The following is a 25,208-nucleotide window of genomic DNA, read 5'->3' as shown; positions in this document are numbered from 1 at the left end:
TGGTAATGGTGAGCTCAGAGCAGAGGGCAGAGAGTGGTATAGACATTTAGGGGGAAAAACCAAATTCTTAACCTTTCACCTGAAAACTGTCACAGGGGTTAAAGGCACTAGTGAAAAACCAAAAACAAGGAAGAAAATATTGGCCGAAATGTCCCAAACCTTGGGATGGGTCTAACCTTGCTAAGCAAGACCAGGGCTCGGTCACCTCCAAATTTCCAGCGTGCCCTATATCACACTCAATACACAGTGAGTGCTCAGTGAATGCCAAGCTGCTCTGGAAGCAGAGAACTCACCAGCGGGTCTCCTTCAGCATCACTGGGGGGCATCTGCTTGCTGGCTGACCCCTCCCGAGGCATGGAGTAGCCGTCGAAACCAACATCCTCGGGCCGGAGCTGCAGGAGAGGGGGCCACTCTTGCTGCTGTGGGCTGGCTGCCCAAGGATAGGTGTCCATCACCCACTTGGCGGGATCCTCCCAGGGGGCCCGCCTTCCATATAGCTGGAAACAGACAAAGAAAGAACAGTCAGGAGGTGGGCTGAGACCCCTCTGCAGTCCTGGTTTTGCAGCTTTCTGAAAAACTCTCCAAACCCAGCATTAGGCTTCCCTTGATGGAGTAATTCCACTTGCAGGATTCTATCCTAAGGAAATCATCCAAGGTGCTAAGATCAAAGGTGGTGTGACCCAGAGAGTAAGAACACTGGAGGCACCTCTCACCTCTGCCACTGACTCTCTGTGTCACCCTAAACTCTGAGCCTTGTGGATCCAACGTGAAAAACAGGCATCTGATTTGAAGCGTTTGCCAATTTCCATGGTATAAATACTCTCACTGTGGCCAGTCACTTATCAATGTGACATCACGGAACGTGGAGCTGGAAAGAGGTGCTATCATCCCATTGAGGAGGCCCCCCCTGCCATGGCACACAGCTGGGGATGCTGGGCATTAGGACCACAACTGGAGGCCACAATGGCCCTGGCTCAATAAAACCCCATTTCCTGAAGGGAGTCTGACTCTCAGGGGCCCTCTGAAGAGGTACTGGTCACTTTCAGAACAGGAAATTGTTAAAGGGGCTCCATGTGAGTCCTGGGATTGCAAGCGTTTCTCCTCCCTCATGTATTTCTCAGAATTGTCCACAACAACTGATTTCCTCTTAAAAAAGAATTAACAACAACAACAAAAAAAGAATTAACACAAAATTGTGTAAGACCAGTGCCATGCCTCCAAGCACCTTTTCTTAAGTCAGAAATACCTAATAATACAATGCCTTCAGTGACTTCTCCTGGCAATTACAAGCAATGTAGACACTGTTTAAAAAACTGAAAACCTAGGCTGCACCACTTTCCAAGGCTCGGCTCGGCACATCACACAGACAGGCCCTCTCTGTAGCCTTCCTCTTCAAGGCTACCCCCTCCACCATGCCTTACAGCTCACTGCGCGCCAGGGACTGCGAGAAACACTTGACAAATATCTTGTTTTACCACCACGTGACTCCGAGAGAAAGTATCACTACCCGAGCAGGCTCCAGAAGGAGGGGAAGCAGAACTGGAATCTGAGTCTGTCCAAGCGTGTGAACTGCTGGAGCCTGAGCAGACGTGGCAAAGTTGTGCTCATAGCCAGGACAAGATGTGCCCACCCAGGACAGTGCCCCCTCTGTGGCTCTGGAAGGGCACCCCCTCTGTAGCGGACCATGGGGTACAAAGACCAAAGCCCTCTGGACCACAATGGCTGCAGGGAGCTCGGGAGTGGAATTACATGTGGACGGTAGCCTGTCTGTCTGTCCTTCCAGGACTCTTACAGTTGAGGCAGGGGGGAGTACGGGGAGAGAGGGCTGACAGTACAGCAGAGCTGAGCTTTGACCGCTAAAACCCTGTCTTTTTCCAGGCTAACACAGCTGGAAGGAACTGGGGTCACCTATCCCAGCTCCTTCATCTACTGGACAGAAAATTTCTTGGGACTTAAAGAGAAGACCCAGTTGTAAAAGGTTTCAGAGCAGAGCTGGATTCGAAGCTAGGACCCCAGCATCCTTGTCTGAGCCTTTCCTTTCTCCACTCCTCCTGATGAACTCCACTCTGAACCACCTGGCGGTATCAACAAGACTCGTGTGGCTCGGCCAAAACCAGCGCCGGGAGATGCAGGCCGGGTGTCCGCCCGACGAGGACACGTCACCTGGGCTGGACCCACCGTCCCTCTGGCCATCTCACCACTGCTAAGCCACCTCCGATCTCTCCGGGAAGCGCCCACCCTGCCCACGCTGCAGATAGGCCCCCCACCTCTCTTCATCCACAGCCGCCGCCTCCTCCGCTCCAGACACACAGCCTCCTATGAGCTCATGGCTCTCAGACACCAGGGCCCCTCCTGTCTAGCACCCTCCAGCCCTGTTTACTGTGAAATCGTTCTTAACCTGGGGCTGTGGTGACTCCGAGGCCGGAGAATTCAGTCTGGCATTCGAAAGGCGATTCACAGTCTGTGCGGGAAGGGATCACATGAAGGAGCATGTGTGCACACGTGTGGGTCAGGGAGGAGAGAAACATAAGCACTTGGGGATTTCCAGAACTGAAGAAGTCTTGGCAGATTAGAAATATGCCTGCAACTTTCAGCTTCTCCCTCCAAGGACTTTCCCTACAGAACTCAGCTGACTTTCCCATGCCAGATTTCACATGTGGGAGGTTGAACCAAACGTCGTTTCCGACAGCTCCTGCTTCTGTCTCCATCCTCCAGCCTGAAGAGGAGACGCTGAGAACTGCGGAGTAACAGAGGCTAGAACCCACGCTCAGCAAGTTCATAGAGTCTGGCCCCATGGCTTTTAAATTTTTGCTCTGCTCCTCTGACCCTACTACTAGGTAGTTTGAGGAACTTCGTGGTTCTGGACAGCCAGGCTGAAAAAACTCTCCTGGGCCACACTTTTCAGGTTACAGTTGAGAAATCTGAGGTATAGAGTAGGGAGGTCTACCCAGGGTCTCAGAGCAGGTTGGGTCATCTGATCAACAACCACAACCCTTCCCGCTTCCAACAGGGGGACAGAGGTCTTTTGAATGACTCTGCAGGCTTTAGACACTTTGGCAAGTGTTTACATTGACAGCTCTAAAGGGGAACAGGGCTGGGGGCTAAGTCATAAGACAAAAGCACTCAAGGAGCATCTCACGTCATTTGCAAGAACAAGGAATATTTTTACAAGTCTCCCCACTTGCTGCTAGACATGTTCAAGTCCAAGTGGTGAATGGCTGGGTAAGTACCGTGGCAAGCAAAGGATGTATCACAAAGCTCCTTGGTCCCACTGCAGAGCCCTGAGGCAGCTCTGGGAAATAGCAGACAGCTGTACAGACAGACAGACAGACAGGACATTCACTTTCCCCAAGGCAGGGAGGAGCTTGGCATGACTACTGGGTTAGGAATAGAGATCCAAGACACTGGAAACTGAAACCTCAGCCACTGACTCTGATTTATGACTCTGTGAATGCACATGTTTATCACACATGAGGGCCTCGAGGTACAGATTCTGCAGGAACCTCCAAGCAACTGCACGCATGCATGCATGTGCGCACACACACGTGCACACAAACAATTTGACTGGGAAAAAGAATTAGGAGTCAAAACCTGCAATGATATCTAGTATCCACTAGGGGGCAATGCCATATCTCCTCTGGGCAAGGTTGTGCCCATTGAGGGGCTGACTGGAAGCCCATGGTGAGACCTGATTGCAGCGGGGGCTCTGCGCTATCTACCACCAGGGGCAGCCCTGCCTAAGCCCAGTCTGGGGACTCCACCCCTTCTCAGCATATGACCTTGGCCAAGGGCTTGCCTGCTTTGAACCACAGTGCACTCACCTCGTGGCTACATCACTCACCTCACAGGGTCAGGGAGGAGTAAATGGCCCACCAGTGCCCAGCACCCAATAAGCATGGGACTCAAGGCAACAAGCAGCGTGAGGAGTTTTGAATTTTTTTAAAACAGGAGAGTCTTTTTTGTCAAGTGAAATCTTACGTAGAACTTTCATGCTATGAAACATAATACTTGGTTCCCTGAGCCACCTGAAGCATCTAAGGTATAGCGCAGGGGTCTTAGAACAGCCTGGAAAATCTTGGAAGTAACTGAGAAGTTAGCTATGGGCTATGATGCTGGCTCATCCACACCCCAGCAAGTGAACTGGGGAAGGGTCAAAAACTCCCGTGAGCCTTGGTTTCCTGTCTATGAGGTGCATATTGGGTGTGAAAACTAAATGGGATCATGCCTGTTGGGCCCCTGGCACAGTGTCTGGCAGGCAGCAGCCACTCAATAAATGTCAGCAAACTTTCCTTCAAAACTAGAGACACAGAGAACATCCCAAGGTTCCTCATGAATCTGCAGATTCTGTGGGGTCTCCCGGACTAAAGAACGGCATGCAGTCACAGGTTTGGGGCAGGAGGGCTCACTTTTGAGCAACGTGGTGTAACGCTCACTCTGGCTGCCTCCCCTGGTTGTGCTCATGTTCCTGTAAGACTGTCCTTCAAATGACCTCAACAGCACAAGGAGCATGACTTCTCTCACCTCACAGAGAATCAGTGGGTCTCCTGAGGTGGCAGCATGTTTCTGCTGCTTGTCCTAAACGGGCTCTCTCATAGCCATCCTGAAGCCCTTTCACCTGCAGACTCTTTGATCTTTGTAGGAAAGAAAACGACTGCCCTTATAACCAACTCATCAGCAACCTCTCCAGGATAGGCAGGGAAGATCTCACTGTGCTTTTATAGCTGTGCCCACAAGGCCTTCTTTGAAGCTGAGGTCCAAGCAGCAAGGCATTAACACTATCCAGCCTTGGTGAGGACCGAGGGGCCTCTAACTTAGCTCACGGCTGGAGCACAGACTGAGCTTCTGCGTCCTCATTAGCACCTCTTTCGGCAAGAAACCTTTATTCAACAGCTCCCATGAGTTTTTCCAAGCACACTCTAGGTCCTGCACCAGAGAATATATTTGGGCAAAGAAGCAAAGGGGAGAAGTAAGTGGTGAGTCAGAAATAGAAGGAAACTGCTGCTTCCTCTGGGGCAGTTCCTCCCGCTTCTTTCCAGCAGTGTGAGTTTCCCAGAGGTGTCTGCCTACTATAGTCCCTGGAAGCCCCTGATGGGAACTTAGAGAGGCTTCTGGAATGAAAAAGACTCCAAGTTTCCAGCAGGGGCGGGGAATGCTTCCACTGGCCCCCCAAAACAGGAGTGATGGGGTGGCTGTTTGGGTTTGTGGTCCTAACAAATCCATTTGAGTAAAGAATACATGATAGTTACTTAACACAGGCCAGTGAATTTATCTACCTAGAGAGATTACACTGCACAGATCTGAAATCTTACTTTTTCCCCCCATAAAATCCACTTTCAACAAAATAGAAATGCTGCCATCAATGAGAGAAATAGCTGAAGGGAACACAAACTTCTAGTTGTGAAGTAAATAAGTCTAGTCAATAATATGGTAACAACTCTGCCTGGTGACAGATGGTAATGAGATTTACCATGGTGTAATTTCATAATGCATAAAAACAACAAATCACTATATTGTATACTTGAATATGTCAATTACAATTAAAAAAAATAAAAAATGCTGCCATTGATTAATGATATTCAAACACTGGAAACTGATTTGGGCCTGGTTAAGGGACTGCCCAATTTCTTGCTACCCTCTGCCTTAACAACCACTTGTGGCTTGAATTTGTAGCATACATGCTCCAGGCCAATGAAATACCAGTGACCAGAGGCACACCATCTTCTGTTTCGAGCTCTGGTTGTCCTGAGTGTCTCTGAAGAGACCATCAGTGCTGTTACATGTTACAGGTATACAAAGCAAATGACATTTTGCCAGGCTCAGCTAAATATACACAAATGACAAACCCCACTAAAGTGCGCGGTCACCCACATGGATGCAGGTGTGCAAGCCCTATGTGTCCCATCACACGTGTACACACGGGTGTGCACACAGCACCATCCCCCGAAATGGGTCCTTTAATAGCAGCATGTGTCTCCCACTGCCCAGTACCAAGCAAACACAGCCCTTAGGAACCTGGCTAAGCTGGTTTCTGGATTATTCAGCCGTGTATGACGCCTGCTAACTTCTCAGAGTGGTCCTAAAAGCTGACAACCTCCCCAGGCTACCTCCAGACTCAACAATACAACTACTGCAAGCTTCGATTTACCTCTAAGCCCCCAGCATTAACCCCTGGGCTGAGTGAGAAGTGCAGGGTCTGAGTTTCCCAGCTGCAACCGGGCAGGAGGGATGGACAGTCAGGTGGGCAGCAGGGTCATCTATCTATAAGGGGTCCTGGTGTCGGGCAGAGAACGCCAAATCCTAGATTCTTAAAGTTTCACTTCCTGACCTTGGGGCAAGTCACTTATTCACTCTGAGTCAAAATTTTCTCTTAAAAAATGGAGATTTAAAAAAAAAAAACAAAAAACAACTTTGCCCAAGCCCCAGGATAAATGCTGAGCCTGAACCAAATAGCAGATATGAGACTACTTAAGCAAACTGTGAAGTGCGACATATTTCATTTCTTGTGCACTCATGACACTGAGCACTCGCTGGCCGTGATGTCGCTGAACCCTGGCAGCACTCTTTGTGGCGGGGTGTGATCGCTGTCTCTTCCGGGGATGAGGGCACTGTGGCACAGAGAGTTTTGCTTAGGGTCACACTGCTAACAATGGCAGAGGCAGGATTTGCAGCCCAGTGCATTCTATGCCATGCTAGAGGATGGCCTCGCAGGTGAGGAGCTGCCACCTCACATTGGTCAGTTTCTGGGGCGGGGGGAGATAAAGACAAGAGTGCTGGTCACGAGAACAGTCCCTGGAACTGAGGAGGTCAGCGGGCAGTGTGGTCTCACCTGGAGTCCTTCTCTGACGGCTTCCAGGAGGTAGGGGATGATTGAGTAGTTCCACAGGTCGGTGAACCACACCCTGGAACCATCCACGTCGATGGGACACGACAGGAAGAGCCGGGGGCCTGGGGACCATAGGGAACATCGGTCAAATTAAAATGCAGGGGGAGCAGGAGAAGCCAGCCCACGATCCCCTCACAGGAAGGACCCTGCATTTTCTGAGTGACAGCAGAAATGCCAGCTGCCATGTGGTGGGCACCTGGGCTCTCTAACCCTACCCTGGGATCTCGCTCCTGGTGGGAATCACCCCAAGGGAAGGGGAGACTTTCTAGAGAAATATGGTCATTGTGGTATTGTCTAACCTTTGAAAATGGAAGCACGGTAGATGTCCATGAGAATAGGAGTGATTAAGGAAGTGATGGCATACTCACATCTGATTATTTCACAGAGTAAGTATTTTGCAGAGCAACAAAGAATACTCATGAGACCAGGTGAAATGGAAAACAAAAAGAACGCATTGTATGTACACTATGATTGCAACTACATAAAACATGTATGGACAAGGACAGAAAAAATAAGCTCAAATTACAAGGATTATGTCAGGATGGTGGGATGACCGGTGATTTTTTTTTTTTTTTTCTTTTCTCTGAAGCCTAAGCTTCAGGAATGTTAATAACATTATTCATAAAGCAAAGCCAATCCTACGGGGTGGTTTCCATCTGGGGGAGCCCCGGGGTGGGGGCCCCTCACCTAGCCTAGAAGTTTACACCAGCCTGGAGCTGGACACTTCTCTCTGCCGCTCATCAGTGCAGAGAGTTGGGCGAGAGGGAAGGGCGGAGACAGTCCCAGGATGTGGGTGACTGACAGTCTGGGGTCTGTCTAGGCTGCAGCTATCCTATGTCCCCTTCTTTATCTGTGTGGCTGGTGCAGCGGCCAGCGGCCAGGGCCCAGGGCCAGCCATCCGAGGAGGCCAGGGCTCCAAGAGCAGCAGTTCCAGCCCCAGCCTGCCCGCCTGCCCTCCCCCTACCTATGGTGACGTCCGAGGAGCTGTGTGCCTCCAGGAAGCGGTTGAGGTGATGCCAGACCTTGGGAATCCAGTCGATGATTTTCACCAGCTCCATGTTCCGCATCCGCCCACTGATCTCCGTCTCCATGAGCTTCCGCCGCAGGAACCGACCCAGGAAACCCTTCACGGGCTCCGTGTGGTTGGCGCAAAGCACCCACCTGGAAGGAGTCACAGATTTTCCACGACAAAGCCCGTGGTCAACTACATGAATCAAAGCTCGTTAGAGCTGGAAGGTGAGTATGCTAATACTGAAATCGGACACTTCTGAACACTGCACATATACATTTTTATTTATTTTCAGTTTATTTTTTTAATTGAAGGATAATTACCTTACAGAATTTTGTTGTTTTCTGCCAACAAAACATGGATCAGCCATAGGTATATACCCATGTCCCCTCCCTCCTGAACCTCCCTCCCATCTCCCACCCCATCCCATCCCTTGAGGTCGTCACAGAGCCCTGGTTTGAGTTCCCTTAGTCATAGAGCAAATTCCCACTGGCTCTCTAGTTTACATATGGTGATGTTAAGTTTCCATGTTACTCTCTTCATACCTCTCACCCTCTCTGCAGCATGTGGGATCTTAGTTCCCCGACCAGGGATTGAACCCATGTCCCCTGCATTGAAAGCACAAAATCTTAAGCCCTGGACCATCAGAGAAGTCCCCACTATATGTATAGTAACTCATGATTCCTCATAGCAACCCCGCGCCATGGATATGATCCCTACCCATTTTACAGATAGAAATTCCAAGGCACAGATGGAAAAATCTCACTTGTCCAAGATCAAACAGCTAGTCAACAATCTTAGAAGAGCTAAGGTTAGAACCAAGACAGTCCAACTCCAGAGGCTGAGCTCTGACCACTTAGCCGACTGCCTCGGGTGCTGTGCCAGGCCCAGGGCTGGGCTGTGGGGTTGTGACCAACGACAGAGACACAGTCCCTGTTCCTCAGGAGCTCACAGTCTAGCGGAGGAGGGAGATAAAAGGAATGAGACCTGACGAAACCTGGGGAATCAGGGAAGGCTCCTCAGAGGAGGGGACGTCTGAGCTGAGACCAGAGGGGCCGAGTGGAGCTGCTCCACAAAGCAAGGGGGTAGCGGAAGGAGGAGCAGGCGTGGGGTGGTGGTGGGGTGGGTGGACGCACGCTGCAGCATCGGCAGGGGTGTGAACAACAGCGTGGGACATCTGGGAAAACTGCCAGAGGTTCAGGGTAACCAGAGTTTAGACTTGACCTGCCAACCCAAAGGGGCTTGGCTTTCATTCTGGGGAGCCATTCAAGGACTTCTTGCATTAGGGTTTAGGGTCAGGTTTGAATTCTAGAATGTTCACTCTGGCTGTCACTGATACAGGGGATGGCCTGCAGGTGGCCCAAGGTCCAGGCAGGCATACTGGTTAGAAAATGACTAAAACAGTGTGCTGGGAGATGGTGTGGCAGTGACAGGGGAAGAAGGGTGGGGAGGGGGGAGGTAGAGAATGATCTTGAAGGACATTCAAGAGAAAGCGTGGACGAGACCAGGGTGTCCTGGATGCAGAGATGAGCCATGATCTTAGTGACCTGAAGGAGTTTGTATTTCTTGGATAATCACAATTCAGATCTACTTTCAACAGAGATGCCAGCAGAGTGGCCATGAAAATGATCTGGGGGAAGGAATCTCATCCCGAGTGATAGCTCTTCAACCTTATCTAAGGGTCCAGGCAAGAGAGGCGTATATGGAGCCAGCTAGGTGTCAGGGCAAAGGGCATTTTGCAATGGCAAAGGCAAGCAGTCACAGCTGAGCATAACAGACCTCCCACCCTATAGCAGTGGGGGAGCTCAGGACGGGGCTGGGGCAAAGGGTTCCCAGCGACTGAAGCTTGAAGGCCAGAGACCCCGCCCAGTGGAGACACTCTAAGGGGCTCTCACTGCTCTGCGTCACTTGGGTCAGAGAGATGAGCCACTGGTGATGTGCAGTCCGCCTGCCTACAGCCCCTGATTAGAGCTGCCTCCCGGGTAGGGAGCATAGCATCCCTATGGATATAGCATCCAAGGACATAGCATCCAAGAGACCCGGGCTCTGCCACTGACCGGCTGTGTGACCTCAGCAAGTCACCTAATCTCCCCATTTGTAAACTGAGAAGGATAAATTTAATGACTTGAGGCTTTTGTGAGAGTCCAGTGAACTAAGCTGGGAAAAATGAGCATCCTTCCAGGCATGTAACAGGTACTCGAAAAGGGGCACCTTACCTGAAGTTGTGATGAAGCTGCAGGTTGGGAGTAGAAGAGGTAGCCTGGTTCATCGTGCCAATTATGTAAGGGCTGTGGGGGAAATGAAGGATGACAGAGCTGGAGAAGAGGGTCCCGGTGCACCTAAGCACATGGCTACTGGCTGCGGGCTGCCCCTCCCACAAGCTCCGCCCCTCCCACAAGCCCCGCCCCACGGGGCCGAGAGGTCCAGAGCCGCCCTTACCACCTGTGGTCCTTGCAGTTGAGCAGCCCGTTGAAAATCTCTCCCAGGGAGCTGACGTGATGCAGATTGTCCAGGATGATGACGAGAGGCATGTCCACGGCATTGTTCTCGCTGGCGCACTGGTCAGCGAGGTTGGACAGGTACTGGCGCAATTCCTGTGGAGGCCAGGGGAGTGAGGGGGAAGGAGCCCGTGAACGCCCCCCGGAAGATGCTCCGGGCGTCGCCTGGGCCGGTACCGGCAGAGGGGCCCTTCCTGAGGCCACTCGGGGATCACGTGCTGATCCCTGAAGTGCTACAAGGCTTCAGTCTGGGTGCAGAGGAATGCAGGCTGGGGAAGTCTCAGCTCTGCCTTCTGGAATTCTCCAGGCAACAGGAAACCCAGCCAAGGGCAGGCACTGTGAGGGTGCCCAGGCACAGTTCTGTACATGATCCATCACTCTCTGAAAGTGCTACCCCTTTTCTTGGTATTTCCTACTATTCCAGCCTCCCAGGAAGCTCCTGAGGGCAGGCGCCTCATGCATTTTTGTACATCTACAGCATTGCCTGAGAGGTGCTTACAGGGAAGCCCTTGATGAATCACCAAGGCAAAGGATGCCTCCCTGCCATGACCTGCTGATCAGTGTTGGGGCAGACAGACAATGAACAGGTGCAGGGGAGGCCATCTCTGTGCACAGGGGGTCTTGAAAGGTCTGGGTAAAAGGGTATCTTTGGTCTTCACTGTGAAGAATGGGCAGGGCAGTGTCTGGAGCTGGGAGTAGAACACCCCAGCTCGGCTGGAGCAAGGGGCACATCAGAAAAGGAAGAAAAAGAAGAACATGCAATGGGGAAAGGCCAAAACAGTGAGCTAAGGACCAGCCACTGAAACCAGAACCACTATCTGATGGTATTAGTGTCACAGTGACGATGGGCGTGACCTAGCACCAGGCATGGCTCGGGGGTCTCACACATACAAACTCCTGTGGGTGGGTGCTGTGACCATCTCCGTATTACAGATGGGAAGCTGAGGCATGCCTCAGTCAAGTGACCCACCTGAGACCGCACAGAGGGTGGTGAGCAGGGCTAGGCCTCCCTTTTAAGTCAAAATGTGGCTTTCAGCAATAGAAGAAGCCCAGTTTTTAAAGTTACTAGCTATTTTCCCTTCTTTTAGCTCCTGAGGCTCGGAGCACTCCCTCCCGTATTCAGGCTTACCGGGTACAGCTGGGGGCCGACCGAGGGGAGGGAGAGTGGGCGCTGAAATCAAGGCTGGCCCGACAGCCCCCGCCATGTGCCTGGGATCCTCTCTCGCTGGTCCCAGGAGAGGGTGCCTTCCCTGAGATTATTCTTAGAGGGTCTTGGTTCAGGGGCCTCTGACCACTTCCCTTAGCCCTGCCCTTGTAGCCACGTCACTTTGGGAACTTGAGAATGGCATTGAGTCCCAGCCACACACAACCTACTGAAACAGATCATCTGGGAATGAGTTCTGGGCCTTGCATCTTCAAGGATGCCAAGTGATGCTTAAGGTGGAAGAGTCACTTCGAATTCACCTTTGATCCCCCAGCCCCTTTGCAAAGAGGCAGTCAGTGAAATACCCAGCAACAACCACTGCATGGATAATAAACAGGGTTGAGAAGACACCTCATAACCCAGGCTGGGACTAAGGCAGACTGTCCAAGCATTTCCACTGCTCCCCAAGAGGCAGAATCAAGCCTGTCTGCTGACTCGGGTTTAAGACATTGACTTGAGCTGCTCAGTACCAAATGAGTAGCCTTACGTGCGTGGCCATCGGCCTCAAGCCTCAGTTTCCTCCTCTATAAAATGGGATCATGACAACTACTTCCTTGAAGGTCCTGCTGTGGGGAGGCCCCTTACAGGGGCCTGTAAATGACAGCTGTTGTTCATATTGTTATTGTTGCTCCACAAAAGGAGGTTTCATTTTGGAAAAAAAGGAGAATCTAGTAGGCATGTGATGAATTCTTGGTAAACTGAAATGGAAGCATCTGGCTTAAAGAACTATCAGCATAGAGCATCATACCCAACTTATAGCAGGGAAGTAAGAAATAAACTATTGGATTGGGCAAAAAATTCATTCAGGTTTTTCTGTAAAACCTGAAATGTACGGAAAACCCATAAATTCATACAGGAAACCCGAATGAATTTTTTGGCCAACCCAATATATCGACTTACACATGGAACTCCTTGCTGGTGAGTCTGGGGTCAGAGCCTTCCTTTCTGCTAGATCCATTGTGACCTCCTTCCCCAGGCTTTTATAACCAGCACAGGTGAGCACTGTAGGAAACGCTGCTTTGCCATCAGGGTGGTGGTGGCCTCAGTAGTTCTGAAAGCGCCAAGCATCAGCCTCCGAACAACCTCCTCACCTTGCTGGACTTGTGGTCCACGTTGAAGGTGGCGATGACCCCGTCGGTCAGCTCCCGCCCCTCCCGGAGCACGAGGTACTCTGACAGCCGGTTGGCCAGGTAGGTTTTCCCGGTGCCGCTGGGCCCCGAGAGGATGATCCGCCGGTGCTCCACCAGCAGGGACACGTAGCGCTGCAGGATGGGCTTGGGGATCAGGGACTCGAACACCAGCGAGTCCAGGCTGTTTTCCGCGAGCCCTGTGTTTGAGAGAGGCAGGAAGTGTTCACAGCCTGGCAGAGAGGGTGGCTCTCTGTGCCTGCCAAAACCCCAGGCTATCCCTTTCCTGGGCAGCCGCCTCATCGGGGACCCCAGCCCACCCAGGGACACGGCAGGCTTCCTGCTCACCAGCAGGCTTCCTGTTCACCAGCAGCCTGTGCTTTGGCCCCTGGCTGGGCTGCTGGTTCCAGACTCAGGTTTGCCTTTCGTATCTGGACCCTTGGTTCTCATCTGTCCTCTGCAGAATTCCTAAGACTCTGGGCTTTGATCGTTTGTCGGGATTTACCATTAGCGGCGGTGCTCATTCGGATCTATCGTGAATCTCCCGTGTCTAGCTGGACCCTTGGGCTGACTCTTCACCCTGTTTCTCGTGCGTGCCAGATGCCTCAGCTGCCTACACTGAGGTATACCATGAAGGTATCAACACTTTTATTATTAAAATGAGGAAAAAGGCAAGCTGGGACCACTTGATTTGGGGAATGTAAATACTGGCAGACCTGCTCTGAGCCTCTCCCACAGCAAGAGGAAATACATCTCTCCCCCACCTCTCGTGGAACAACAACAACTCAGGGTTGTTGGCTTTCTAAGAGTTGTTTTCTTGATATTATTCTCAAGAGAGGATCCAGCCAAGGTTACTTGTCCAGAACCTCAGGTAATTCTATTAAAAAAGCACCTCAACTTTCAATGGCTGAGTCAAAGATCTCTTTTGGTAAATGTCGCATTGCACTTGAAAATATGTGGGTTATTTTCAAATATCTTTTGATACTGATCTCTAACATAATTCTATAGGGATAAGAGAACAGACTCTGTGATTTCAATTCCTTTAGACCATGAAATTTTTGCACCTTGTTTTATTATGTCCCTAGATATGTTCCATTGTTTCCTGGTTTATAGGAAATATCAGAATTTATATCCTGCTGTTGTGTGAAAACTGTATAAATCTTAATTATGTTGAATTGGTTCATGGTGTTTTTCAAGTCTTCTATAGCCTTCTACTTCTCTGCCTATTCATTCTATTAATTTTTGAGAGTTTGATATTGAAACTCCAACTAAAAGTCTCAATTTATCTGATTAAAAAATAATTGCAATATATAATAGAACTATATGTAACTTTGTTCTGTATTTCTAAGTCTCCTGTAAATGTGTTATCATACTTTCATAATTAATTTTTTTCGAAGTACCTCAAGAAACCAGTGTATATAGGCAAAAAATAAGTTGAAAAGAACTTATTCTGTTTTATAATAGCATTTTCCATCTACATAATTAATTCACTACAAACAGACCCCCATAATGCAATTATATGCTTGTTTCCAATCCTCCTCAACCAAGGACAGCAGCTAAATGCAGTGACTATTCTAGAAATGGCTTCCCTGGTGGCCCAGTGGTAAAGAATCCACCTGCAATGCAGGAAACACAAGAGATACAAGTTTGATCCCTGGACCGGGAAGATCCCCTGAGAAGGAAATGGCAACCCACTCCAGTATTCCTTTTTCACTCTAGTATTCTTGCCTGGGGAAATCCCATGGATAGAGGAGCCTGGTGGGCTACGGTCCATGGGGTCTCAAAAAGAGTTGGACAGAACTTAGCGACAAAACAAAAAACAAATCACCCTGATGAAGGATCCCAAATGACATCTGGGTACAGGTCTAAAACGTTCCTAAAACTGGTCTCAATAGAGCCTACACTGGCTCAAAGCTTGATGCAAAGTATGGGGGAAGGGGTGGGGTCTCCTGTCTAAACTTAACAACAGACACAGGGCAGGGATTAAAACATACTGAAACCCCTCTCTCTGCTCTTCGGTGCTGTTTCAGCCTCTTGCCATAAACTCCACAGGAGTGAGTACTTTGCAGACGAACTCACTGCAGAGCACATATAGCCACAGGCCCTGCCCCAGTACCACTGGAGTGAATCATCTGCAGCTCACGGATCCCTCTCCGCTCAAATCCTTCAGTGGTTTTTAGTGCCATGAAGGCCTAAGTGTCAAGCACTAGAGGGAAACTGAAGAGTCAGGTATCACTTATATATAAACAAACCCGAGCTGACCCCTGGAGATGCTGAAACAACCTCATGTGCTGACAGCCGTGTCAGCTGCAACTCCATGGTGGGGTGGCCCGTTTTGGAGGCAGATAATCCTGCCACTGTCTCTACAGAGGTTTGGTCTGATCTACATAACGGGTCACTCCTTTTACCTGTCAGCGTTTGCAGTGTTCACCTGCTCGCCAGCGTGGACGAAAGGCAATTTAAGGTCATGGCATATCAGGCTTTCCTTAAAGGGTTCTCGGGGTGGACAGATGTTGTTAGGGTGTGCCTGGCAGCCCTCCCTCCTCTCCTTGCAGTGGGGCTCTTCTTTCTTGAAGGGAGTTCATTCCAGCTGTCCAAGCAGGGCTGACCAGCACCTGCATCTACCAAAGGTGGCGGCAGGCTGAGCCAAGGCCTCTCTGGTCCCTGTGACTGATTTGGTGATGTGATGAGTATTTGATTCACAGTGGGCCAGAATCCCAGGTAGTGCTAGTAGTAAGGAATCTGCCTGCCAATGCAGGAGATGTTAAGAGACGCAGTTTCAATTACTGGGTTGGGAAGATCCCCTGGAGGAGGGCATGCCTATCCAACTATAGTATTCTTGCCTGGAGAATCCCATGGATAGAGGAGCCTGGTGGGTTACAGTTCATGGGATTGCAAAGAGTTGGACATGACTAAGCGACTTAGTATGCACACACGGGCCAGAATCACCCCTAAGAATTTCCTGTTACACTTGTCCTCTTTTAAAAGCTTCCTAAGCTTAGAAGGATGAGTCAGGGCCATTGATCAGCCATGTGCAGAAAGCTCAATAAATAAGCAAAGCTGAGGTAAGGCTGGTCCTGACGGCATTGCTGGAGCTCCTGGTTCCAGTTGTGCTGGAAGTCCATGCCTGGATTTTCCAAGTACCTGAGCCTGTGTGTTTCCTTTTGGCTAAAGCTAGTTTTGAGTAGGTTTCTGTCACCTACAGCCCAAGGCCACAATTGCGGAATGAATGCTAACAAATAAGGCTGTGTATGTGGCTCAAACAGGAACATGCTCCTTGTCACCAGAGAAGCAAGACCTTCCTTCCTGCTGATGAAGAACGCTGGGTGCTTTTGGAAAACCTCCCAACCAGGAAACAAAGTTTGCATCAAACAGCCCCCAAACTACAGTCAAGATCAATGCCTTATGGGGAAGATAGAAGATGCTGTGAAAGTTGAGCTTAGAACAGTGTTTAGCGATCTCTTCTTTAGGTGGTTCATAAAATATAGCAAAAAGGGGTTTTGCAGTCATATCCATTTGTTTAAGATTGGATCACTCAGCCTTTGTAACAGTTTAAGAGTCAGGACATTAAAGTGTTACGTGTTAGTCACTCAGTCGTGTCCCGCTCTTTATGATCCCATGGACTGTAGCCTACCAGGCTCTTCTGTCCATGGAATTTTCCAGGCAAGAATACTGGAGTGGGTAGCCATTTCCTTCTCTGGGGATCTTCCCAAGCCAGGGATAGAACCTGGGTCTCCTCCATTGTAGGCGGATTCTGTATTGTCTGAGGCACCAGGGAAGCCCCAGGACATTGAAGGACAGAGGCTTTAGAGAACCCATATGCTCCCGTTCCCCATCCCCAAACTCAGATGGGAATAATTATTTGGCCGTGACATTCCCCCCCACCAGATACTCTGTGAGTCTAAAGTTCCAGAGATTACACTTTGGCCTGAGGTGTAGCCTCTCTGGGTGATGAGGCAATCGGAGGCTTGAGCAGCATCTTGCATGGGCAGGAGCTTCAGTTTCTTCAGGCTGTTCTGAGTGACTCCTCCCTGGCCCACAGTGCACCGTGTCTCCCATCTGTAGAATGGGACCGCGTTCAAGGCTCGCCAGCAAGAGTAACTCATAGGTATCAGCGGAGCCCCATTTCAACATTAAGATTCCATTATTTCAGAGTCATAAGGCTAATGGGACCTCTTGTTATGTAATTTCAGCAATAAACTAAAATTGTTTGTTTCCATCGGTGGTTGAAAATGCTGAAGACTGTTGCTTAGGTAAGTGTAACTGTGGTGGCAGGGGGAAAAAAAATACAACCCACATTCACACACACAAATGAAATCCTAGCCACGGGTTCCTATGCCAAGTCACAGAACAAAAAGTGCAATTCTGGAAGCTCCCCTCTGCAAGGGGCTGGATTACCTTTGACCGCCACGGAGATGGTCGTGTTCTCCCCCACCAGGTAGCCGCAGGGAAGCAGCTCGGGGGTCTCAGAGGTGTTGCTGCGCTTGACGTCCCCGATGCTGTAGCCAAGGACACTGTCTGAGTTCAGCCCCAGCTGACTCACTGGATCAATGTGAATGATGTATTCCTGGAAAAAATCAAATAAAGACCCCGTCAAAGATGTGGGGAAAAAAATCTGTGCAAGACTCACGTTTTCATTGGGTGATTTATGATCATCTTCTCCTCTTCCCCAGCTGATGCCTGAGTTGAAACTGACTTGTGGAATGGGGGGCAGAAGAGCTGACTTTCAATGGAAGGGGCGGTGTCCTCATATCACAGGCCCCTTAAAGCACAGATTTATGTGGTTAGTGATGGGAGGGTGCGAAGCCCTAACAAGATGGTGAACGTGTAGTCTGGATAAAGCAAGCAGGGAAGTTATGGTGCTTTTCCTCTAAGTTCAGTTGAAGTTTTAAAGACACGAGGGCCTGTGAATGGTGCTGGAAAATGCATGAAAATGTACATGAAATTCATGAAAATTCTGATAAGAAATCTCTCCACCAGCCCCTTCTTTTGGCTCAGGTCAAGGGCCAGACTAAATGACAAAGGGAACAAAACTCTGGGCTGCTAAAAAAAAAAATTAAAAAAAAGCAGCTTTAGAGTTTTACATAAACAAACGTGTGTTTAATTTGGAAAGTGTTCCAAATTAGATGAGTGACTGAGAGGTTTTAGGTCAATGACCTTGGAACAAAGTCCACGGGCTCTGTGGAAGCCAAACAACTGAGATGGAATCCTGATAACAAGCTGCTGCCTTTAATGGTCTCACTTCTCACGTGTGACACCTCCTTGGCTCTTTTCAGCCTGATCTGTGGTCATTCTAATCCAAGGATGTCCCAACTGCCCACAAACAAAGGCAAGGTTCCAGCCGGGGCAGCAGGCTTGGTCTGCCCTAAGCCATTTCTGCCTTTTACCCCATCTCACTTCTGCAGACTGGTCTGCCAAGACGGGAAGCAAGCTTGGGTCCAAGGACAGAATTTTCTCTGTGTGAAGCCACCTCAGTCTAGATGCTGGGAAACTAGAGCGTACTAGGTTAAAAGTCAGATTTCGAAATCAGACCAACAACTGGACCAATATGGTCTCTGACACACAAAAAATGTGGGCTATTATTAGTACTTGGGGATGTGATGAATGAACACTTCTGGTCACTGACCTACTCTAGGACAATAGACCAAAAAATGTACCAAAAGCGTCTTTCAAATCACCAACACATCAAGGTTCACCTAGATGCTCATTAGTTATTTCTGCTGTGGCAAACACCCACTCCAATGATGTGATTAGAATGAACGGAAAAGTAACTGTGCCAACATCCTTGACACTAGCCATGGGTCAGAAGTCAATGTCACACATAGCACAAACCACAGACTCTGAAATGTTGGCACAGGACACTGGGCAAGGTGGATTAGATCCCCTCACCAAAATGAGGGGTGGAAATGTGATGTCTTGGCCCCGGCCCCAGAACACACGGTGTAAGACAAACCCAACAGGACATTCTAAGGTGAAGACAGAATGTGAACATTAGCAGTTCACTTTGAGAGGCTCGTGGAATGGTTCAAGGCTGGGGGAACGCCCCTCTCTGGCTGGCCGACCACTGCAAAGGGCGGACGAGAAGAGTTGGTCCTGTCGCCAGTCTGTACATACCATCCTCCTTCTATTCCCTTGACAACCAAGTGATAAGTCCCAGCAATGGAAAGATGTGGGAGAGGGGACACAGCCCAAGAAATGACCAGGCTCAGGACACAAACCACCCTTTCCCTTCCCAAGGCCCAGGCCCCCGCTTGGATGGCTGTCTCCACGAACCACTTACTTTGAAGAGCCGTCTAACCACCCCATCAAGCACGTCCCACTTCGTCTTGCCACTAACTCCAATGCAGCCGATGAGGAAGAGGTGTGGTCTGGAATCCTAAGGGTGAGATGTCCACAGGTGAAAAAACAGGTGGATCCTTGCTGACTCAGGTTAGCAGAGGACTCGGATTGTCTTAGAACTCCACCAGTGGCTACAGAGGGGCTCACAAGTCCTATTTGCTTTAACACCAGATATAACTTGGATTAAGTGCAACTGTCTTAAACACTTTCCTCCTCTATCGCAACCCATGGGTCAGGAAGAGAGGGTCTCCCCTCTAGAATCTAGACCCTCTTACTGAAGGTGTACCTCACGTGGATGTAGATCAAGTATCCCCTGTGGGGAATGCTCTCCTCTCCCCTTTCTGCCATCTCTCCCTTTCCCTTTGCTTATGAACTCACCTCTTCCAGGAAGCCTTCAACGATTAACCCACCAAGCTCAGCACTCACACTGCTTCAAGAGTTCTGTACAGAACTTATATGATGATATATTTTGTACTTGCTTATTCTGAGGTTTTTGTCTTCTTTGTCTATCAAGTTTGTCTCCTTGTTAGATCTTAAATTCCTTTGGGATTTTTTTTTTTTTTAAATGATACTGATTTCTTCTAATTAAAATTTTAAACATGCTCAATTCTGAAAACCAGTAAGACTCTCGGAAGTTCACACACAAAAATAATCTTTTTCTACTTCTTTTGCCTCTCTGCCCACAGAGCTCTACATAGTAGGGGCTAACTGATCACACTAAAGGAAACATTCCATTCTGTTTGGTTTTAAAATATCTGACATGCTGATAAGAATATATAATTAGGAGGGTAGAGAGAATTGGGGAGAGCTGGGGGTATATTTGCCAGCTCAGCAACATCAGCAGAGAAGAAACCGCCTGTCTTGCAGTGAGATGATCTGGCCCCACCACTTGCCTTACAGCCTTAGGTAAGTGATGCTGGGGTCCTGGGTTTCTCAACTGTAAAATGGAGATGATAAAATCTGGGCAGCCAACCTCATCTGGATGTTGTGGTGATCCAGAACAACACCATTTTGGAAAGGGACAAAGTTTTATAAAGTGTTATATCTATCTGTTTATGTTGATGATCATTAGAATAAAAGGCATTCACAGGTATCATAAGTTATAAGAATGACTTCCCCCTTGGTAATCTATCACTCTACCAGCCGAGCTCTGAAAATGGAGCTATTTATTGGATCTTTCTAAACTAGATGTTGCTCAGACCCCTCTAGCAGCTCTCCTCTTCAGTGAGACTAGATGGCTGGCCACACGTGGAATCCTCTGGCAGAGAAGTCTGGCTAGAGACGCTGTGTTCTGATGGCCACTTTGGGCTCCCAAGATCTCAGAGCCTTTAATAGCATGTTGGCTAAAATACTCAGAAATAAAAAGCAAGCAAAAACTTCAACGGATTTACATTAGAGGCTCATGAGGCCTCTCACTTGTGTGAGAGGTGGTCATTCTCAGCATCATTTGGATTTAATCAATAACTAAAAGTCAACTTAAATTGTCAACCCCTGCCCCCCACCCTAAAACAGTCTGATGAGGATATGACCTCTGGACCCTGGAAGAGAACATAAAACTCAGATGGCCGAGCTTCAGCAAATCAGGATGCCCTACCATCTTCACTGCTAGCACCTGTGTGCTCCTGGGCTCGGCCACCTGTCTCCCAGTGTCTACGTGGTCAGCAACCTCTGATGACTGGATAAAACTGGTGCTCTTGGTCAGCCGAGTTTGGTCAGCTTATTTCTGTACCTTCCGTGCTAAATGTGCTCAGCTGCCTTTGAAGAGTTTTGGGAACATATTAAATTCGGAAAAGCCATTTCTGACTGATACTAATGTTTAGTTAGATACTTGAAACCTGGACCAATTTTAAGGACTCTTTATAGATTTTTCCAAACACGAGAAATAGGAAAAGGCCATTTGTTCACATCTGTGGCATCAAAATGCTGCTGGGGATTTAGGGTTAGTTAGGGGAAGCATTAGTACTATTTCTGAGTCACCCCAGGCTCCGAGATGATGGGTGTGATGATGGAATCGCTACGCTAGGCAGTTCTACCTGGGGAAGGGGCAGGCTGCACAGGGTAAGGGATCCAACTAACCTCCTTCCACTTCATTTCCTCCTGAAAGCTGACAACTATCTTAACATGCCTGCCTCCTTCCTTCCGAGCCGAGCATTCACCAGCGTCATCCAGCAACATGTCTGCGAATGGAAAACATCGACAGCCTTAGGCACATGGGACAGCAAAGCCGGCCTCCCGACACCCCCGCTGCTGGTCGGCACAGCAGCAGGACAGACCAGGTGTCGCCGTGCAGGGGCAGGGGGATGGGGGTGGGGACAGGGGAGGGGCAGAATGGAGAATGCAACCACAGAAACCAACAGCAGGCCAACCAAGGAGCCAGCAGGCTGACGATGTACCCTGCCGAATGGAAGTGTGAGGGAGACTCAACCAGAACGATAGCAAGAGCAGCCTCATGGATAAGAAATCAAAAGCATCAGCCTCGGTAGGCTTACAAAGAAAACCTAGATGGCGCTCGCTAATTATCCAGCCAGCCTGGAATCCAGCCCCAAGGTAGGAAGGTCATAAACCAAGCCATCATCCCAAGTGGGACCGGTTACCATGAGGGGGTGGTAGGCAGCATACAGCTTGCAGGTCAGCCTCTTAAAATGGATCAAACAGAACTCAGCATGGTGGGCGAGGGGATCCAAGCTCACGGCCTGGAGATCTCAGGGCACTGGAGCAAAGCATGACAGCAGTCTAACGGCTGGGCTCATGTTGGTAGCAGACGCACACCCACATACACACCCACACACAGACACACACCCTAAGCGCACACACGCCTCTGCTTCTCCATGTGATCTGCTCATCTGCTCATCTCGGGGCTCCTGCTTAGAGACCAGAGGGCCAACTGCAGGCCCTGTGACGCCACTCACCCAGGCTGCTGGACTCGGCGAGGTTCAGGCTGTGCTGGGAGAGCCCCAGGGACTGCCTGGGGGAGGCGGACAGGGACACCTGGGAGGGCGCCCGGCTGCAGCCACTGCCTTGGGACTCTGACTTCAGCCGGTCATTCTCAGCCTTCAGCTTCTCTATTTCACTCTGTGAAGGGGAAGGCAGAAACTCACTTACTGGGCAGATATTCTGTGACCAAGCCTTTTCTGGAGGAGGAATTTGAAAGGTCTCTGCAGGGATCAAACGTGCATCCCGGCCGAGGCAGAGTAAATTATACCCTCAGAGACATTGTTCAACGTGGTTCCTTTGCTGTATACAGAAGGCCTCTCTGGCAGGGAAAGGTTCAAGAGCTGGCCTTCTTTGACAAAGACCTCAGAAATATTTCCCAGAGTATGGGTGGTACATGGAAGAATTTGTATCTAAGAAGTCTGAAAACCTCTGGCTTTCTCAACCCAGGCCTTTACTGCAGGACTTGACTTCTCAGAGCCTTTAATGAGCTGGTATGCATTATGAATCTGAGAGGTGCAGCATCTCTCAAACAAATCTGATCAAAGAGCTTTCTTTTCACAGAGCCTCTCGTGGAATGAGTGTTCCACAGAACCTCCCTTTGGGAAACACTGCTCTCCAGTTGAGGTCTGATTTGGTAGAACCGGCAGTGGGTCTTTTACTCTGTATATTTGAAGGACCTACTGTGTGTTAAGCACTGGTGCTCACACATCCAGAAGAGGGGATGCAGAAGAGACGGCTCAGAAGACCCAGATGCCTTCGGTCTGCATCAGAAGGTGAGAGGAGCCGGGGACAGAACAACTCTACAGGGACTCAGAAGAGGGCACCAAACTAATACTCCCAGCTGCAGGACTTGAAAGGGCTTGGCGGAGGAAGAGGCGTCAGGCTGAGCCTTGGACAAAGGGTCCAACCCGGAAGTGCAGAAGGCTGTCCGGCAGGGGGCGGAAGCGTGGCGGGAACAGCTCCTCCCCTGCAGCCTAGGGCTCCGTGTTGCCCCCCACTCTCACCTGCATCCTGTTCATGGCCTCCCGCAGCTGGTCCAGCTGGTGGGCAGAGCTGAGGGCTTCCAGGCGGATGTCGGTCAGCTTCATCTCCTTGTCTCTCAGCTCGTTCCGGAGCTGCATGACCGTCTCGGCTTCACTGTCCATGCACTCCGAAATGCTAGGGAAAGAGGAGTGTTGCTGACCAAGGCAGCTCTGAGTGCAGCTCCTCTGAGTCGCCCCCGACCACTACTCCATCATCAGGTTTGTTCAGGAGTAATCGTGTATGAAAGGGGCTTCCCTGGCGGCTCAGACGGCAAAGGACCCCGTATATCCAAAACTCCCTGGTGCTTCCCGGAAGGGAAAGTGCAAGTTGCTCAGTTGTGTCCAACTCTTTGCAACCCCATGGTCTACACAGTCCATGGAATTCTCCAGGCCAGAATACTGGAGTGGGTAGCCTTTCCCTTCTCCAGGGGATCTTCCTGACCCAGGGATCGAACCCAGGTCTCCCGCATTGCAGGTGGATTCTTTACCAGCTGAGCCGCCAGGGAAGCCCAAGAATACTGGAATGGGTGGCATATCCCTTCTCCAGCGGGTCTTCCTGACCCAGGAATCGAACCAGAGTCTCCTGCATTGCAGGTGGATTCTTTACCAGCTGAGCTATGACAGAAGCTTCCCGGAAGTGACAATAGCTTCCTGGAAGTGACAATAGCAAAAGCACCTGAAATTCACAGATTTCATTGCTTCTCTACACTATTTCTTTGCAGAGTTCCGGCAGTCTGAATGGTACACCCTTTAGCCACATTCCCTTGGTTCAGGGATAAACGGGAGCCGGCCAAAGAGAATAGTAACTTGGGGGTTTGACATCCTCTGTGACGTATACACAGCTGGGTCCCTATAATGACACTATATAGCCCTTGATATCAAAACCTACTCAGAGAAACAAGGTCAACTGTCTGTTTTAAAGATTAGACACTCCAGGTGCAGATAGCTGAGGGTGATTTTTATTTGCCAAAAAGGGGGAAAAACTAACAGATACAGGTGGGCGATGTTAGTCTGTCTCTGGTCATGTTCTAAAGCCCATGCCTTTAAAGGTGTTCAGAGAGAGAAACATTCTCTCATTCCCCCACCCCACACTGCTTAATAAGCCCATGGCAAGGAAGAAAAACATCTCAGCTCGTTAGCAGAGAGGTCGGTATGACATGAAAACCAAAATTTTATCTGAAAACATGCAACACTGTGGTGAGACATCCTACCCCGGCTAGACACCAGATCAGGGGACTGTGGGCCCCGTGAGTCCCTCTGTTTTAAGAGAGGTCCTTCCAGGCTGGGTTCCTTATTTGATTACTGAGGTCTGTCCTTCTGCTACCTGGCAAATCAGCACAAACTGGAAGATCATAAGAGTACTGATGAACTGCAATGTTAGAAAAGACAGCTCAATTTAGAAAAGGTTCTGTTGATTTCAATGATAGGAGCTGAGGTGCGGGGTGATCCAGAAGAGAAAGCTGGGACATTTCTTGGACCAAAAACAAAAAAGAAAGAAAGACAAAAAGAAGTCCAAGTTCAAAAGTCACAAAGCTGAAGCTGATTATCTCTGAATGACATGGTGAGCATGTGGTCTGCAGAAATAATCATGTAAGCCCTCTCTCTAGGACCCAAGCACTGGATGTGAGATCAAACCAAACCTGACCTGTGAAACTGGGAGAGGGAGTGGACATGTTAATTGCCAAAGGAGACTCGTGATCACTGTTAAAAGAGACGCAATTGTATTTGGGGGACAGAAAGGACTAGAAGAAAAATTTAACACGTGAACGGGCAAATCTTTTTGTGGTTGTTTTCTTGACCTGCACCCTGAACTGTTTTGAGAGATACGAAACCACCTCCTATTTTAAAAAGTTGTCAGCAGCCAATAAAACTTCACTTCAAAATCTTCTGAGACCTCCAACAGACCCTTGAAAATCTCCTAAAAATTCCCGTTTCATATCTGTGAGAAACAGATTTGGGGCCAACAGATTTAGGACTAAGACAAATTTGGGTTAGAGAGACAGTAATGTCTTTAGAAATCATAACCTCCTTCCGCCCACTGCTACCCTCTCCCAGCTCTCTTTGACTGTGGTTTGTAGGGTTTAACTATATAGTCACATATATATAATATACATATATTTTTTTTTGGTTTGGGAGGTTTTCAAGGGGAACTTGGAAAAACTGCTTCATTCTTGGGAGAGGACTATGGTTTC

At 49.4% G+C, this 25,208-nt stretch overlaps 1 protein-coding gene across 13 annotated transcripts in view; it reads right to left on the bottom strand.

Annotated features, from left to right (window-relative positions):
- The window catches only part of NAV2 (neuron navigator 2), a 421,317-nt gene that overhangs the window by 6,096 nt on the left and 390,013 nt on the right, over positions 1-25,208 (bottom strand). For 12 of the 13 annotated variants that reach the window (XM_043874936.1, XM_043874913.1, XM_043874946.1 and 9 more), the window contains 11 exons: positions 22,999-23,152; positions 21,970-22,132; positions 21,137-21,237; positions 19,002-19,097; positions 17,120-17,288; positions 12,686-12,921; positions 10,332-10,486; positions 10,109-10,180; positions 7,848-8,044; positions 6,827-6,945; positions 294-497 (listed from right to left, as the gene is read on the bottom strand). In XM_043874936.1, coding sequence (XP_043730871.1) covers positions 294-497; positions 6,827-6,945; positions 7,848-8,044; positions 10,109-10,180; positions 10,332-10,486; positions 12,686-12,921; positions 17,120-17,288; positions 19,002-19,097; positions 21,137-21,237; positions 21,970-22,132; positions 22,999-23,152 — 1,666 coding nt within the window. The remainder of the gene's footprint in view (positions 1-293; positions 498-6,826; positions 6,946-7,847; positions 8,045-10,108; positions 10,181-10,331; positions 10,487-12,685; positions 12,922-17,119; positions 17,289-19,001; positions 19,098-21,136; positions 21,238-21,969; positions 22,133-22,998; positions 23,153-25,208) is intronic. The other variant, XM_043874925.1, reaches the window with a different exon arrangement.

This window comes from Cervus elaphus, chromosome 2 (assembly GCF_910594005.1).
Source record: "Cervus elaphus chromosome 2, mCerEla1.1, whole genome shotgun sequence".
Taxonomy (NCBI): domain Eukaryota; kingdom Metazoa; phylum Chordata; class Mammalia; order Artiodactyla; family Cervidae; genus Cervus; species Cervus elaphus.
This window is presented reverse-complemented; position numbering and strand designations above follow the sequence as displayed.